Source organism: Athene noctua, chromosome 1, assembly GCF_965140245.1.
Source record: "Athene noctua chromosome 1, bAthNoc1.hap1.1, whole genome shotgun sequence".
Lineage (NCBI taxonomy): Eukaryota > Metazoa > Chordata > Aves > Strigiformes > Strigidae > Athene > Athene noctua.
The window spans coordinates 57,337,832-57,355,982 of record NC_134037.1 but is presented as its reverse complement, the minus strand read 5'-3'; the positions used below and the strand labels follow the sequence as shown (position 1 = coordinate 57,355,982).

General features: G+C 38.2%; 1 protein-coding gene across 1 annotated transcript in view; it reads left to right on the top strand.

Moving 5' to 3' along the window:
* MCM9 (minichromosome maintenance 9 homologous recombination repair factor) overlaps nucleotides 1-12,519 on the top strand; it is a 54,679-nt gene extending 42,160 nt beyond the window's left edge. Inside the window, exons 9-13 of the mRNA XM_074923768.1 lie at nucleotides 972-1,174; nucleotides 2,164-2,367; nucleotides 3,693-3,775; nucleotides 8,352-8,497; nucleotides 10,709-12,519. Of these exons, the coding sequence (XP_074779869.1) occupies nucleotides 972-1,174; nucleotides 2,164-2,367; nucleotides 3,693-3,775; nucleotides 8,352-8,497; nucleotides 10,709-12,275 (2,203 nt within the window). The 3' untranslated portion in view covers nucleotides 12,276-12,519. The remainder of the gene's footprint in view (nucleotides 1-971; nucleotides 1,175-2,163; nucleotides 2,368-3,692; nucleotides 3,776-8,351; nucleotides 8,498-10,708) is intronic.
* Nucleotides 12,520-18,151: the final 5,632 nt, after the last annotated feature.

Genomic DNA, 18,151 nt, shown 5'->3' with positions numbered 1-18,151 from the left:
CGACATATTTTAGCCAGGTTCCTTGTTGCAGTTGATTGGGTTTTGTAGACCCCAAAACACAGCTTGCTAACTTGCACATACAGTTTCATTGCTCACTTTTAAGAACTACATATGATGGGGATTTTTTGAGTAGTAACTTAGCACAGGGAGGTTAAGCACTTTGTTAATTTAAGGTCTTATTTTGGTGCATGGGAGGTAAGGGTTTTTTCCCATTGGGTATAAACTAATAGAAAAGCTGTGGTCCTTCCCCTCAGTTACAGAAGAACTTTGGACGTGAGGCAGCAGTTGCTCAGGAGCTGACTAGAAATAGCTCAGTGACAAACCAAAGTTAGAATACTTCTGCTGCCGCCTTAACCGAAAAGATTACATTTGGACTACTAGAATAAAAATAATCTCTCCCCACATCTAAAAACACACGCCAGGATAGCATGGTTAAGACAGGAAAATGGTTATTTCCCTGGAGAAACAGTTGATATGGCTGCCATCATTGCTTGGTTGGGTTCATATTCATAATATGGTTACACACAGGAATAAAACATACGTTTATATCACATTTTATTTTCCTTTCTTAAAATATGAATTAAGCTAGAATGTTACTTTCCATCATAAAAAAGTGTTTCTATACTGTGTAAATGAGCAAAGTAATATTTTTGAAAAGTTACGTTGGTTTTCACCATTTGAGGGCTTACTATATATAGAGCTTACTCATAGCAATATTACATCGTTACTTTTGGTATCATAGTCACCATCTTTCTGTCTAGTTGCCATTCTAGTCAGTTGCCATGAGGAATGCTGTATATATCGTATATTTATATTATATAGTGTGTATATTGTTTTAGCTCTTACGCTCTTTGAAGGTAAGACATGCTCTTTATAACATAAAAACATAAAAACGATAATTTTTAGCACTTTGAAATCACTTCCCCTACCCAATTTAATTCAGCCATAATGTTCACCATACTTTTCTCTAGCTTGGTGTGCAAGCTGAATACAAGGACAACTATCCTGGCAGCAACAAACCCGAAAGGCCATTATGACCCTAATGAGTCTGTGTCTGTCAACATAGCTCTTGGCAGTCCCCTGTTGAGCAGATTTGACCTGGTCTTAGTATTGTTAGATACAAAGAACGAGGAATGGGACCGCATCATTTCATCCTTCATCTTGCAAAATAAAGGTAAAAGTAGTCTTTTTAAATTATAATGTGTTTTTTGGATTGTTTTTTGTTTGGGGTTGGGTTTTTTATTATTTCCCCACATTTCAGTTCAGTTTGTTATTCTTGAGTCTTTATATTAATCAGTGTCTACAGTTTTGCTATAGTAGTTTCCTGCGGTATGTTTGTTTTTCAAGTAGGAATAAGATAGAGATCACTAATTAATAGGATTGAGCTGAGAATATACTTTTGCTCTGTGATCATTTACAAGAGATTTCAGCCCAGACTGCTCAGTAAGTGGATAGTTTCCATTCTGCATCTTTACATTGCTTGATATGCATATCCTATACACTGTGCAGTTGTACGTGCTGTTAGGGGGAAACTTAATTCAGACAGAACAAACCTGAGCTGCATGTGCTGCAGAGCTCAAAGAACAAATGATAGCATTCCCTATGGGGATGTCTGTGCTCTGGAATTAGGGAAGGTGGTGTGGTTTGATTTTAACCAGCCTCTTCTCCATCCACTTCAGGAACATGGCTTTGATCCCCCATAGGGAAGAAGTGATTGGAGGAAACTTCTTCAGCTAGCTTCCTTCCCTTCCCAAAATGTTTCCTTGCAAAAAATGTTCACAATATGTCAGGAAGCTTTTTTCTCCTACAAAGTAGGTAAAATGGCCAGAGTAGGTACATACATTCACGTAGCATTTTACATTTTAAGGAATACTAGAGCACTTTAGTACTAACTGTACCATCTGGTGGGCAGTGAGTCTGACAGCAGTTCTGTAGAAATTACTGGAGGCTTTACTGTGGATTTTGTTATGAGAGGGATTGGATGGTGTGTAAAATTCCACACTGGAATTGGACCAAGTCCTTGGACTACCATACAGACAACCCAGCATGCCCCAAAATACAGTAATGTGTCTTTTATAGTCTCCTCTCTATTTAACAGGAATTCTTAGGAAAAAGCTTCATGCCAGTCGTTACAGAATTACTGACTCAGCATTTGTAATGCAGGTTGCCCAAGCAAATCAGAAAAGCTCTGGAGCATGGAAAAGATGAAAACCTACTTCTGCCTTATAAAAAGTATACAGCCAAAATTGTCAGATGAGAGTAACCTGATCCTTGTGCGCTACTATCAAATGCAGCGTCAGAGTGACTGCAGAAATGCTGCCCGAACTACCATTCGCTTATTAGAGAGTTTGATACGCCTTGCAGAAGGTAAGGCAGTGGCAATTTTATTTTTAGGCTAACAATTAACCTTTGTAAAATTAATAGATCAGGAGTATAATTATAGCCAGTAAGCAGAGTAGCAGCTTTCCCATAGAGGTAGGGGTGGGTGATTCTTGTACTGTATTATCTTTCTAATCTAAAGAGACTTGGGGTTGGAGATTTTGAATGTGGGAAAGGGTGCTACATTTGGATTATCAGAATGAGTTTTAATTTGGCCGTTTTCACACCCATAATAAAAACTAAAACCACTGGAAGAAATCACATTTGTGAGAAAAATCTCAGAAGTTATGTGTCTTTATGAAAAGCAATCTCGGGATTTACGTTACTCCACTTGAGCCCTGGGTTGCCATCCTACTCAGCCTGAGGAAGGGTGTCAAGTATTTGCTTCTAGCCTAAAATTAATATAACATCAAAAATAACACATTATTCTTTCCTTAGGTATCAGTAATCGTATGTATTTTGCAGTATGACTTCAACGTTTCCAACTCTGAGTTCAAATCATAGCTCATTTGTAAGAACAAAACCAAAGAAGGCAGTAGGTCTCTGTCTTAACATGGTTTTGTTTTATAAAATGGCATATCAAATGTTTTCAGGATGAATTTAAAAGAATGTACAGTGGTTTTGTATAGCAATCATAAATTGTCTTTATGCTTTATATGGCAGTCAGCAATGCAGTGTTTCCTGCATCAGATGATTATTATTTGTTCTTCATTTTTGGGGAAAAAATATTTAAGTCAAAGACATTTCTAACTTTTATTTTATGTGTATTTTATTTATAATGCAAAGAATTTATAAAAAATTACTTGCATTATAACCATTTACAAAAATCAGGTTTGTTTTGCTGACTTAAGAAGGGGAAGGAAGAAAAAATAAAGCTATTGTAGAGAAAAGTATTTTAAAGAATACTAAATTTGTGACACGGACCAGTTAGAGGAAATCAAGTCTTTTCAGACCTGTCACAAAAACTAGACTTTTTTACTTTATGGTGATGATACATACCTATATAGATAAGGATGTTTCGTATCACACTCTTCGTTGTGATACCCAGCACTTTACATTTTTTAACTCTAGCATTTTGAGCATCTTTACTCAAACTGTAACTGTAAACTGGAGGTCACATTACATTCTTTACTAGTAAAACAGTGTCTTCCAATTCCTGTTGAAATTGACACTAAGATCAAAGGGATTATATTCATTTGAAGTTAGGCCTATACACGAGTGTTTGAAGAGCTGAAGACATGTCCCTTCTAGTACAAAAAATTGCTTTTTGATTTTGGTAACGCTTGCTTTCAATGCCCATTTATTTTTGATAGCTCATGCCCGGTTGATGTTTAGGGATACTGTGACACTGGAAGATGCTGTAACTGTGGTATCGGTGATGGAATCTTCTATGCAGGTAAGGTTTCTTGCAGCCATTGCTATTGCTGCAGTACCACATTTAAGAGACTGAGTTTGTCATGTAGGTATATGCCAGATCCCTTTGTCTCTTCGGAGAGAGTTCCATGGACTGATGGCAAGTAGGTCATCAGAGACCTTGATGAGTAATTTTTAGTCCATCTTGATTATTAAAATCCTTCAACAGAGATTATAGTGAAAAATCTGCATTGGTGATAAAGGCTTGGTACCTTTTTTTTATAAATTTTGCAGTCTAAGTGAAGTTTTGGCATACTATTGACTTTTGGTAATCTACCTTTTGAGCCAGAAATTGTGTCTATATCACTGTGTTTAATAGCCTCTGATGGGTTTTTCTTCCATGATGTTATCTTGTTACTCATTAACTAGGTATGAGAGAACCAAAACATTTTTTGGAGCAAGTTTCAAACAGTCGCCAAGACCTACACTTTATTTTGCTATTAAATCATTTCAAAATATGTTGGTGGTGATACTAAAACTCAGAACTTCTAGAAGACTAATTTTACTCTGAGAAACCTTGATCAGAACTTTGGTTGCACTGAAAATTGTGCATTCCAATTATGTGGATTTGTGTAATGTTTCTATGTAAAAAGGCATTGAAAAAATGTGTAAGGCTAGATTTTAGTTTACTGTAACATTATTAGGATATTGAATGTAAAGAAAAAGCAATACATTTAGAATTAAGAAAAGGAATGTGAATCTGATAGGGGCTTTTTTAAAAAGAAAATGTGGAAAATAATATAGATACTATTCAGATAGAATATTTTTAAGGAAAATAAATCTTCATGCTTTGAAGTAGAAAAAAAATTACCATAAGCAGATTATCCAAAGTTTTATGCATGGGGGGTTTTAGCACATCTGAAATATCTGGGTTTGGCTCTGTCGGAAGTGGTGTGCTCCATTGCTTAGATGATTGGTCTAATCCAAAATGGCATTTCCTATGTTTCTGTATAGGTTGATAATTTTTAAACAAAACAATTTTATATAGCACCTGTTAGCTCAATGGACCTTAAAGACCTTTGCAGGAGTAGATATACTCCTTTTTCGGAGATAAAGCTCTTCAGGATAGATGCACAAAGTTACATATGGCAGGTAGGCACTTGTGATCTCCCTTGTTCTTTCAATGAGGGTTGAGACTAATTGCAGTTTGTGCCACGGACAATCTGCTGTACAGTGTTGCAAATGGAATTTGCCTCAAAACTACTACAGGGCCTGACCTTATTAAGTAGCAAAAGATTATTTTGCTGTCTGCTGCAGTTCATCTTGCACTGTTTTGAAGAGCTCAGCTTTTCAATGACAGCACTGCATCGAAGTTAAAATAAGAAGCTGTACTAATGTATCCAGTTGAAACAGCAGAAGATATCACATAAGTGTTCATTAACTGTAATTAAACCTGTAATTAACTACATGGGAATTTGATGGGACAATGGTTTCAAAGCAGTAAGGTTCTGGATGTAAGAAACCTGAAATACTAATTTTTTTTTCATAACACATCAAAAAGTGGAATGTATGTATATAATAATGAATGTGTATTGTCATCTTTGTATCTCTACCTCATCAGCATGAATAAATGTAAAAGAATTGTTTTAACTGTGGGTCAGTTTTCATATTTATACAGCCCTGCCCTCAAGGGCTGCAGTTTGCATATCAAGCATCTGTCTAAAAAGAGTCAGTCAGAATTTTGCCTGAATTATGACTGCAGAAGACTACCTGGGAGTAGTTGGCATGCTCATCATATTTGCTTCACTCTTCTCTTCTTATGAGCAAGTAGGACAATGTGTTCATTTTTGCTAGGAATCTGCAAATTTGAGATCTGCTATTTAAGGCCAAATTTTACTTTTCTCCTGGAAGGTATAAATGAATCACTGAAACAGTTTCTTTTTGAAGGAAGTGATTTATTTGTTTTATTAAAAAAATAGAGGTAACAGTCAAAAATTTATTTTCAGAAACTGATTCCTTCTCTAGAAAAAAAGATTATGTATAGATACATCCAGTGTTTCCTGCCTAATTGTCAGTCTGTAGAATGAGGTTGTAAATGGGGAACTACCACTGTCATTCTTGAAGGACTGACTGCCACCTTTCAGCTCATTAAACTCCATCTTCAACACTGTCTTCTACAAACATTCATATTCTTGCCAGTATAAAATCAAACTCCACAGTTCTCAAGTCAGTGTTCAGATATTTCTTGTGAGCCCTCTTGGGAAAGACTGTCATATTTTCATCACCAACCTTGTTCATTGGGGTTTTTTGTTTGTTTTGTCCTCTAATTCACCGTTATTTTCTTTTTCCTACTTTGTGAGCATATTCTAATCCCCACCCCCCACCCCCGATTGATCTTTGCCTTCATCTCCTCTTTGTTAACATTATCTCCCTCCTTCTCTTGGACATGTTTTCATCTTTGCTTTTTCCCTTTCCAATCCCTTTCCTTTTATTCCCTTTTTACATTTTGTCTTCCCATCCGTAGGCACTTTTGCACTCTTCCTTTCTGCTAACTTTCCCTGTAATACTTTCTTTTTTCTCTCTCTGTTCTAGATCCTCTGCCCTCAGTTCCACAGCATGTGGATTTGTCATATGATTACCTTTCTCTACGCAGAATGATATCTCAGGGTCGCAGAGGGGCAGATATCTCAGAGATGTAAGCACCAGCACAGGAATGAAACTTGACAGATACCTTAAACTCAGTCCCATCCCACTTAGAATTTCACACACACGAAAGAACATTTAAAAGCAGCTCATTGTGATGGCTGAAAAGTCAGTGAGGGCAAGACATAATGATAGCCCTTGGGCATATATCTCAAGATATATAATCAGGTATTCCTTTTTTTCCCATTGGATACTTAGGTCACTGGTTGATAGTACTCAAGCCAAAAGCAACTACACTTTGTCAGTGTTTCGCTCAATATTTTGTTTATTACCTGCTGTTCTAAAGGTAGAATTCTCAATTTTTTCATGTGTTTTTCTGTGGAATTGATCTCTAGTGTGAGTATTTCAGAAATATCAATTCACTTCACGCAATCCTTGTGAAATGATGGGATGGTGCTACTCCTGTTCTATGATCTGGAGCTGAATTATGCATGATCCAGAAGAAATTGTCCACTGGAGCATACCCCATGAGAGATGGTTAGGGCTTCAGTTTCAGTGTAGTAGCACTTTAAGTGTTTGAGCACATTTCCTGTTGACTGCAGTTTCCTTCTGTGCACACTTACATCAGGATCCCAGTTACAGATCTATTGTATTTCGAAACCTTTGCTTAACTGGCTTATTGTGAATCACAAGAACTGGAACTTAAGTGTCAGAGATACAATCTAGTTCTCCTTGGCTGCTTTTAACTATCCTAACCAAGAGACTGGACTTCCTTTCTACAGTCCCTGCCTCATTAACTATGAACCTTCCAGTCCCTGAAACAAATATGGCAGAGAGGTTCTGCAGCAGCCTTTTCCATGACTACAGACTAATGCTTTTATGTGGAACAGATCTATCATGTTTCTGAAGTGATACATGAACAAAAGCCCAAGTGATAACTTCAGTGAGATGCATTAATTGTTGCATGGACAGCCTTAGTTTAGGCACTGTGTAGTTTTAGAGGGCTTTAATTAGCCTCCAGAATGTTGGTTTCTTCAGTGTGAAAAAATGTGTTTTTTTCTTAAATGCAAAATTTTAAAATTTCAAAGTGGAAGAACCAGGAATTTACTCAAATGAAAATGTATTTTGTGTGTGATGCCATATGTAGCAGTTTCTGGTTCTAGAGACTCTGTTGACTTTTGCTATTGCTCTCATGGTACTTGATATGCATCTTGTTCATTAGTTGTATCGAGCTTTATAGATTAGACAGAAGTGGTAAATGCTGGTTAATCTGTGGCAAAATAGAGGATTTGTGGGTGTGGGGTTTTTTTTCGAAAGACCAATTAACTACAGAGCTATTCTAGATTATTTGTTGTGGAACAAATCTCTTCATGCAGATGCTCTGTTCCAAATAAAAACTACTTTATTTTCACAAGTCACAGCAAAATTGTTGCAGATTAAAATCACTTGCTCTCTGAAGTTATTCCTGAATAGTTACTTACTCTTAAAGAGCCATTCAGAAATTTTTGCCGGTCAATTTACCCTGTGTTAACAAGCCTTAATACCCAGGTCTTTCCACTTAAATAATTAGGCAGAGCTAATGAAAATTTTTAGCAGTTATAAAAGTTGCTCACGTAGGCAGAATTTTTACAAGGTATTTGGAAAACATTTTTAATCCTAATTTCCATTTTTAGTCATGATCTCAAGCCTTAGGTGGACTTTCCATTTTTTGTACAAATAAAAATAAACCAGTACGAGTAAACTGCAGGCTTGATCATATAATTGCTTTATGTGTATGAGCATCTTTGCCTGTGTGAGCGTACCTAATAGGATTACTTGTGTGAATACAGTTACTCAGTAAATATTTGCTACCTTAAGCTTTCGAATATCTAAGGGAGAATTTTGTATAAAATGGTCTCTGCTGTTTAATTTTGCTGCTGAATAATAAAAATAGCTTCCTTTTTTTTTTTTTTTTTTTAATCTCGTTGGTGATGTAGGGGGGTGCACTTCTTGGAGGCATCAATGCTTTACACACCTCGTTTCCAGAAAATCCAATGGTGCAGTACCGAACACAGTGTGAACTCATATTGGAGCGACTGGAACTGCAAGATCTTCTGCACAAAGAGCTACAGAGACTTGACAGGTTATAATATGCAAACTAACAAAATAATTCAATAGGGAAAAAGAATTGTTTGACAATAGTATCTGGGGAGGGTCTAAAAATAGAATCTGACATTGGGAAGGGACTTGTTCGTTAGAGGACATGGATAAGCAGGGAGATTGTTTTAAAGTAGCACTCTGAGATCATCACAAGATCATTTCTCCCTCTGGGTTATGGAATTTGCAAAGAATATACGAACATTTTGATCTGTTCCCAATTTATATCTCAATTCTATGCTTAGATTAAGTTTCAGCAGACCTTCTTAGGGTCAAAGTGCCAGATTCTGTAGCTGAGCAAATAATTCAATATAACATTTTGTTACTTGCTTGGTAAAATACAGCAGATCTGCTTCATATTTTTTAAGCCTTCTTTTGTGTTGGGCTTGTCAGCATCCTTCCCTTTCTGTTAAAGGAAAACACAGGCCTGAATCAAAGTTCTGCTCTTTTGGGTGATTTTTCTTTTTTTACACCCTGGAATTTTCACTGTCTCTTCTCTAGTTTTCAGCTCACTTCAATAATCTTTGGAAAGTCTATTTGCTGTTACTAATATAAAACTTTTAATGTACTGAGGCTAAGAGGCAAACACTAGGAAAGGAAAGAAATAAAATGCAAAAAAAACCCCATTTGTTTCTTGAAATGAGGTTATGCTCTAAAGAAACTCATACTTTCTTTACTGTTAAAGGAAGACAAAAGATTAATGTTATGGAAGCTGATTGTAACAGCCAGGAAAATACACTTTTTCCTATAAATATTTTTCAGACTTCTTTTGTAACTCATAGTAAGGACGTCTTCAATATTTGCCACAGAGGCAATAAAAGCAGATGAAAGTGGGATATCTCCAACAGACAGACAAAAGCTAGTTTTAAAACAGAGGTGTTCATAAGGGATCATAGAAATGTAGGATGGGATGGGAGATCAAATACAAAGACAGGATCAGGTCTGTGCTTGACCTTCCTGGCAGGAGCTTGTGTTATCTGCTCCAAAGGCCTTCTAATGAAGAGGATTTTCCATTGCCACTGGGTAGTCTGTTCCATTATTGCTCCATCCTAAAGCTCATAAAGGTTTTCCAAATACCCCACTGAATCCCCTATGCTGCAAATTAAGCTGATTTCTCCTTCCCCCTCTTAAGCAGCTTAGAGAATGCTAAATGAATGTCCTCTTTTAAACAACCTATTCTGTATTAGAAGACTTCTCCTATGCAGTCCCCTTAAACCATATTTCAATAACACAAACATATCTTTCAGCCCTTCTTGATGAGCCATAATTTCTGCTATTTTCCATCAAAATTTGAAGAATAAGCATATTAGTAAATACTGATAATAATGATTCTAAAACATACATGTCAATATAGTGTTTTGTGTTCCATATATTAGAGAAACTGTTTATAATGTATAGGAATCATTTCACCTACACTAATGCAGTCACTTTTGGGAAATACAGCTGCTCTTCACTCATGGTTAGAATCACTATTTAGCAAAAAGTAGAATGCTATCATCTCCCTTGGACATTATATGTTTAGGTACAACAGACAGAATATCAACTATACTGAGATTGGAGGGAACCCTCATTCTGGCACCTCTGTTGTTTTGGAGGGCCCTGGGAATATTAATAGCCACAGACAGGGATAATTAAGTTTTATAAGTGATCTGAGATGCTTTCACTCTATCATGTGGAGTTTTTGACATGTTGAGTATATAGTGCTTGTGAGAGAAAACTACCAGCAACCACTATTCCAAGTAAAACCTAGATTTTCCATTCTGATAACTCGTTTGAGACTTTGCCTTGCTCAGGATAAAATCTAATGAGGCTCCTGTTCTAGAAGATATACTTACAGAATATGTAATCCCTAAGGGACACTAGCAGTGGCTGTAAGTAATGCAAAGCTGTTTGGGTCTGGGGTTTTTTCTGTTTGGTTTCCCAAGGAGATGAAGTTTAGGTGGTTGCTTTCTCTGTCTATCTGCCTATCTTCTGTTGGGGACACTAAATTCTGCCACTTACTGTGGAAGGTGCTGATAGATCACAGACTGCAACGCCAATTTTCGCAGCTGTATGTGAAACGTAATAATGCACTTTTGTGACCTATATTGTTTGTAGCTTTTCACCGTTCATACATATTAAGGATCACTAACGCAATAGAGAAAGAAAAAAAAAAGAAAAAAAATTTACTGTTGCTTAATTTTTTTTCATTCCATAGATTACAAAAGGAATATTCATGCCAGCTGCAGCCTGAAGAGACAAGTTTCAGGACTACTACAAGATGCTCAAACAAGGATACATTTGGGCAGTCAAAGCAAATGTCTCAGCCAGAACCTTCAAACCAACAAGAGACTAACTTCAGGCCACAGCCGCCATTGCCCAAAGGCAACTGTGAAGGGGATATACATCTAGAACCCTTGTGCAACCCAGCACATGCTAATAACAAAAGTACAAAACACTTGATTAAAAATAGTAAAAGAAATGATGATGGCAGCCTGGCATGGTTTGACAGCCTGGAAGAGAGCAATGCTGATGCTGAAGAAACTTTTCAGAAAGTGTCTCCGGTGCCCAAGATATCGCCAAATAAGTTGGCTTCAAAAACTCTGTGTAAAACATCCTGTTCTGAAGAGAGAAGTGCTTCAATACCAAGGAAGGGAAATGGAATGAGAGACTCACTAGCAACTGTGAATCTACATGCTCCTTTGGAACAGGACAAACTTTCCAAGATAAGCAGGAAAAGGACTGAAGAACGCAACTGTTTTTCTTCGGAAGCAAATATTCTAGACCCAGCATCACCAAGTGCTAGTGTGCAGGATTCAGTTATTACACAACGGATTTCTAAAAGCTGCCAGAGACTGCACACAGAGAAATCACATGGATTCTTTACAAGTACCCAGGACCCTGAGGCAAAGGCCCTTCCTTCAGTATTACCTGCATCTGGTCTGTCAGATCTTTCAAGTGATGCAGATTCTGTGCTAGGGGAACGAGAGAATGGTGTATCTGTAGCAGCCAAAACTGCAACATCTTCCATGAGAAAACGAAGTAAAGGTCAAGTAGTGAAGGAAACAAAGGTAGTAAGTTCCCATGAGCCAGAAGTCCTTGACAGTGAAAGTCTTCCAGCAGCTAAACTAGCTAAATTTTCTTTCAGACCAAGGACAAAACTTGATCATTCTTCAGAGAAGAAAAATGAAGAATTTTCTCTTTTTCAGAGTAAAACTATTTTTAGGCCTGGAGAGCAGCTCCAGGGAGAGCAGCTGTCAGAAGAATGCTGCCCCTCTGAGAAATGCAAGATGACATTAACTCGCTTAGGAAAAAATAGTTTGGAAAAACGATCAGTTGATAATAAAGGGAGAGAAGAGCAACAGAGTCAGGCCTTAGGGAAAGAGATCAGAGGAAGCGCAACAATATGCTCTGATGTCAGTTTTGATGCTGTGTCATCTCCACCCACTGAAAAGAAAAGGGAGGGAGAGAAGCTTGGTGGCCCAAGCACAGGGAAGGTGTGCTCCAGCACATTAGCCAAACTGTCAGCATTCTCTTTTGCATCACGTCCCGAGTCAAAATTGGAAACTTCACCTACCATTACGATTGACACCAGCAAGGAGAGCCATAGGCCACTGCTGAAGGTGCATGTGAGCAATCCTAGCAGAAGGAAGAGTTTTGCGTTGGGAGACACTAGTAAAGCTGGTGTGGTCACACAGAAATCTCTCTTCTCAATAGCAGAGCTAGATGATGCTACATTAGATTTTGATTGGGATGAAGAGGTTAGGAAAAGTCCAAGAATGTAACATGTATTCTCCAAATTACTTAACATGCAGTTCTTCTGAAACTCCATCCTTCTATCAATTGTATCTGTAGTTTACAAAGCATTTAAAAACAATCATCCTGGACCTCTGTTGATACCAGTGAACGTACTTTCTTTAAGGGCCATATACTTCACATAAACTAAGGGCTGCATATAATGTAGGCCTGATGTGGCTTTTAGTTTTCTAAACTCTCCTCAAGACTACTTATATCAATTAACTCTTTTGATTGACCTGATGTAACCTGGAGACTTGTACGGTTACATTCATATATCCAGAGTATAGTGAATCTTGCAGGAGAGCAGGCTTAATTGACTGTTATCCTTTATTTCATGTAATGGTTAGAACTGCATGTGATTCAGATTGTCCTTCCAAATGACTATGCCAATTCAGAAAAATGATGATGATAAAGCTCTGTCATTATGTTTTGTTCATTTATATATGCTGTTTGTCTCAGCATATTTAGCAATATTGTGATTTATCATCATGCTATGGTAAGTACTTCTGTATGATCAGTATCATAACGGTTTTGCTGCATCTCTACTGTGCTTCTTGTCACACTGCGGATGTTGAAGACATGGATCAAGAGCTTTTCGTTTCTTTCTTTTTTAAATTCAATTTTAAATACATTGGTGCAGGTACCTGTATCTGTATTCTGGGTCATTTTATCAAAACCCAACTCTGTAATAAACATGCGTTTTCTCCACTGCAGAGACAACAAATTTCAGGTGATTGAATGAGAGTCCTCAGTAACCAGGGTAACTTTAATGCAGGCATTAAGCCCTGGCATATAAGCTACACTTCAAACCTAGCAACATGGTGAAGAGCTATCCTAGTGTAGCTTGATTCTGACTCAGATAATGTTTACTTGACTATTTTAATTGTGACTACTGCATCTGATACGCAGTTCATCTTCTGTAGCATCCTGCATCCTATGTCATTCATTTGTCTAATGGGAAATTAATCTACTAATGGATTACATGTTTACAGAGAAAGGTAAGCCTTAAATTTCTTTCTGTGGCTTGCCTGGTGTGTTTCTTCTGTATTTGAATTCTCCACAGAATACTCTTGTTATTACCTGCAAGATAAACAGAGAATGGAGTGGTTGCTTACAGTACAGTAAATCCTTAGAGAGGCTTGCTAGCACAAAGAAGATCTGATTCTTGATTTGCTTAAATTTAGAGGTAGCTCCCTTGAAACCAGGTGAGTTAAAATACTGCAGACTTTCAGAGAATGAGGGAGTGTGAGGCCCCAGTACTTTGGTGTGCTGCAGTGAAATAATGAGAATAGTAATTATAGTAGTTGGCTTACTGTTAAGAGTTTGGGAAAAAAGACAGAAACATTTCTGTCCAGACTGATTGTGTGGTAGTCCCTTCACTGGAAACACAACATCAATCAAAAGAAGTGGAATTTATCCACCTGCCTTCCAGAGCACAGAGCCACCCCTTCCTGTTCCTTCTTACAAAGACCTATACTAGGGTGAAGATGACCTCCACTCATGATCTTACTGCCCATGAAAATCAGAGCATTCCTACAGGATGTTGTGTCTACACTGAAACTGGAGAAGGGTCAGTTATCCTGGAGCTATAACATTTAAGATGGTCTTCCTGATTCAATTTTCATAGGTCAGCTAAAAGCATAGTTTTTCATCACCACTGGAACTGCATCAGCCCCTTGCATGGTGGTCTCATTTACCATCAAAAATACTCCATGCTAGCTCTTTGGTTTGATGGATATTACTAGCTAGCCAGTGCAAAGCCAGAACATAGCTACTAGATCCCCACAGTCAATCATCACAAGCTTTTTTTCCATGCAAAATGATAAAAAAATTAGTTGAGAAGTTTCATCCACCTATGCTGGAAGTGTTGTTTTATTCATCACTTCACTATAGATGATAGCTGTGGCCTCATCTAATGTAATTTGCTATGTAAAGGTATATGACAAACTGCTCCCAAGACCTGCAGGACTGTTTCCTAAATACTCTTTTGTGGGAGGCTGGTTGACTTTCTTCCCTCTGCCCATGGAAATTGGAACTCTCTTGAGATCAATGGAGTCATAGTGGCACAAAATTGAGGTGAAACATAATCTCTCAATTTCCTTCGTATTCTCCATGCTTATGATGGGTTTGAGAAGGTTCTGTTTTTTATATTCTGCTTGTTTCAAAGTTGTTGCACTATAAGATCTCCCTGAGAGTCAGGAAAACTACACAGGGAAGCAAATCAGCCATGTTCAGGAAAGCTGCAATGCCAAGTAATGGAAACAGATATCTTCTTTGCTAAGGAAACATGCAAAGTCTCACGAAGCAAGGGAATTCCCAGTTAGCAACAACTGTGAGCACCAGTCACCCACATCCCTATGGTGTCCTCAAACCTGTGCGTAGATCATTGCAGCTGAGTAAATGGAAGGTAATTAAATGAAGTTAATTTATTCATAGACAAAAAATGTTTCTTCTGATTCAGTAAAACTGAGCCTAGAATACTGAAGTACTGTATGTCCCACAGCTTTTCCAGTTGTACAGTACTAATCACATTTGTGGTCCAGTTCAGTAGTTTGGCTGATAAAATACTGCTAGATCCCTTCTTTTTAATATGTCTTGAAATCTACAGTTTAAGTGTTCTTTTAAAGCACAGTCAGCGGGGCCATGGACAAGCTGGCAACTTGCTGGAGACTGGATCTCTTAGGACAGGCTACCAGATGTGCCTAGTGCCTAGTGAACTCAACCAGTCCCGTATAATGCTGGACCTTTGGGATACATCCTTTCATTGCCTTAGGGCAATACAACCAAGCAAGGCACCTATATTAAGATACCTGAATTTAGAGGAGGCTAAATGTATGAGGTCTTCTGCAGGCTTGCTAAAATTCTCCAACAGCAAGAGGAAAATTGCGGCAGCTCACATTACAACATGGCTAGAAAGGGCCTCCAGTGCTTAGTAGAGAAGAGAAACAGGAAGGATAAAAAAATACAGCAGCATCTGGGCTCCTGTGTAATGTGGACAAATTAGTCCACTTAAACCAAGGTTTTCACTAGTGGGTACAGACTCTGTACATTCATTCTTTAATGGGCACCATTTGTAAGGTGCAATTTGCAGATGTCCTGAGTACTTCACAGCTGAATCGTAAATCAATGAGACGTCTATAAGGTGCAGTGTAATTATAATTTTGCTCTTCTGTCATATTCTTGGTTGTGAAATGGCCCCTTCAAGAAAAAATGGTAGTGACTGGTCTCACTTAAGATACCCTGTGTTCTGGGGGTAAAGGAAACTAGAAAGTGATACAGTTTCACTGTTCTTCTTGCTGAGGACATTTGAGAACCTAAGACCTCCCTCATTTTAGCACCCGTCTTTACTAGATTGCAAGTGAGGCTCGCATCCTTCCAAACAATACCTTTGAGCACATCAGGACACATTTGATAAGGTCCAGGAGACTTTTCCAGTAAAGACATTTTGTCTATAGAGCTACACAGCCCTGGAAAGATCATGGCTGGGTTGCTATCTACCACTTAGATAAATCTTAGGTATCTAAATCCAAACATGTACTGTAGAATTTAGGTAGAATGAATTCTGTCATTCTTTATAGTGTCTTAATGGTTAATAATTTTTGAGAATATGTTAGATAGTATATCAGTAAAAAGAAAGTTGTCTCTTCAGATTCCCCAGATCAGAAGTAGTCAGTGTATTACTTTATGAAATGGAACTATGCTGCTTTATTGAGCAGAGGTTTTTGGGATCTGAGGGATCTGCTTCTCCCTTCTGTATAACATGGGAAATAGAAGGAATCACAAAAGGATACTGCAGACTCCAATTGCTCTGGGGTCATTCTGCCTGGAAGGCCACTTGGGCAGCTTTGTTTCCCATTTAGAATCAAAGAAGAGAAGGCACAGGGATCTTCTATTCATCGTGCAGGAAGGCCCATCTTTTCTATATTAGCAGTAAAAACACTGTCGTCCTTGCAAAGAGGTCCTAGTCACCCAAGTGTGTTGGGTAAGTAACCAAAGAATAAATTTGGAAGAGCAGATACTGCTGAGATCTTTCTTTACCAGACCAATTGAAATACTACTGTTGTGGTACTGCTTGTGTTTCATAGCATGAATTCAGAGCATTCAAGATAAATGAGAAGCACACAGTAATAAGAAAACTATACCTGCTGCTGATTTACTCTCTTTCTCACCGTTGCCATTGCTACAGAACTCATTTATCTGTCCCTTGGCAGGGAACATTGGTAACTTCTTCCCTTTCCCTCTTTAAACCAAGTTCCCCCCCCCATACAATCATAAGTTTTAATGGTTTTTTGAGTGCTACAATAGCCCAATGATGGAAAGATTTAATCCATTATGGCAGTGACAGTCTGCCTGGCTAACCTGCAGATGAATTTCCTCTTCGAATACTTTGTGCAGTCAATGGGCAGATGAGTCACTTCCTGACAGCCTGTCTTCCTGGCCAGGCACCGAGCCATTATCTCCTTCATGTTTTAACACTTACCTCTCTGAGTTTATGATTGAGAATATAAAAACATGTCTAATGTGTCTTCTAAGGGTGATTATATACTAATATATATCAAACCAATTATTACTTGAATACACTTGTATTTTATTAAGCTGTGTTTTGTCTTTATGAGTCTGGTACATTAAAGATGAATGTATATGTTGCTGTCTTAAAACCCAGCTGAACCACACCTTAGAAGTCACTGGTTCTAGCAGCATGTTGATCAAGGTCCCACTTTGTGAGCAGCAGTGAAATGCCGTTGTTACATATTCAGTGGCCAGACTCCGTTGCCTTGGTTGAAACCAGATTATGTCATGTCAGCGTGGGACAAGGTCATGGTTTTACTGGCAGCTGTCCCATAATAGTGTTCTCCTGGATGGCCCATACCGACATGCTGATGAGTCAAAGGGAGGTAGGAAGCAAAACCCCAACAATTTAATTAATTTTCATATTGTAAGTTATATTTTTGTGTAAAAAATGCTTCATCATAATTCTTGTAATCCTCCTGTATGACACTTTTGCTGGGGAAGGCACAGCCTTGGCTGAAGTGAGACTGGGCTTAATTGAGACCCACGCTTGTCCAAATGAGGAGCCCGGGCAGGACATTCTAGACTGCCATGAGGTAGCTCTGCTTAATGCCTGAACCACTTCCTGTTTGCCAGTACTTGGGAAGGGGGGGCTATGAGTAATCGTTCTCTGTGGTTATGTACATCACTGGTTGTTTTAGAGATCTCTCTGATGGCCTCTCTCCTCACTTCTTTTGTGGCTGAAAAATCCTGCCAAAGAGGCTTCCTAGGGTGTCTTCCTCTCTACTTCCCATTTACAGAAACAGGCTATTGGCCATGCCCAGGGCTTATTTTCCAAGTTGGATGCTATTGGCAGCAGTGTTGTCATAAGGTGAAGACAAACTAAAAAGCTGTTCCTGGTTATCCAGCCACAGGTTATTTCCAGATCTCCACTGGGGTCTTTATGTGTTGGCTTTTTAAAATTCATTTAATTTCACCTTAATTCATCTTTTAATGTATTGATTACCTCACTTGCAGATGCGTCTCAGCATGCTACATACAGCAATCCAGCATTTGTCACCCGTTCATTGTAGTCATCACTGCATAAGTGACATTTAAGACAAACAGTGCAATCCATAAATGTTTATGTGAAACTTCCCTGAAATGAGAAGGCAGTAAGGCAGAAAGGAGCTGTTTTTCTATCCAATTTTCTTCTCATGTTTTTGGCCTCTTTAACTTAGACAGTTACACTATTAAGTTATACTTAATAATCAGTTCCAATCCTTCAGGATCACCTGAAATTCTTCCTAGAGACAGCAGGATATGTGGGTATTTGTTACCTTTCAGGATCTTACAGCTCTTGTGAGTACAAAGC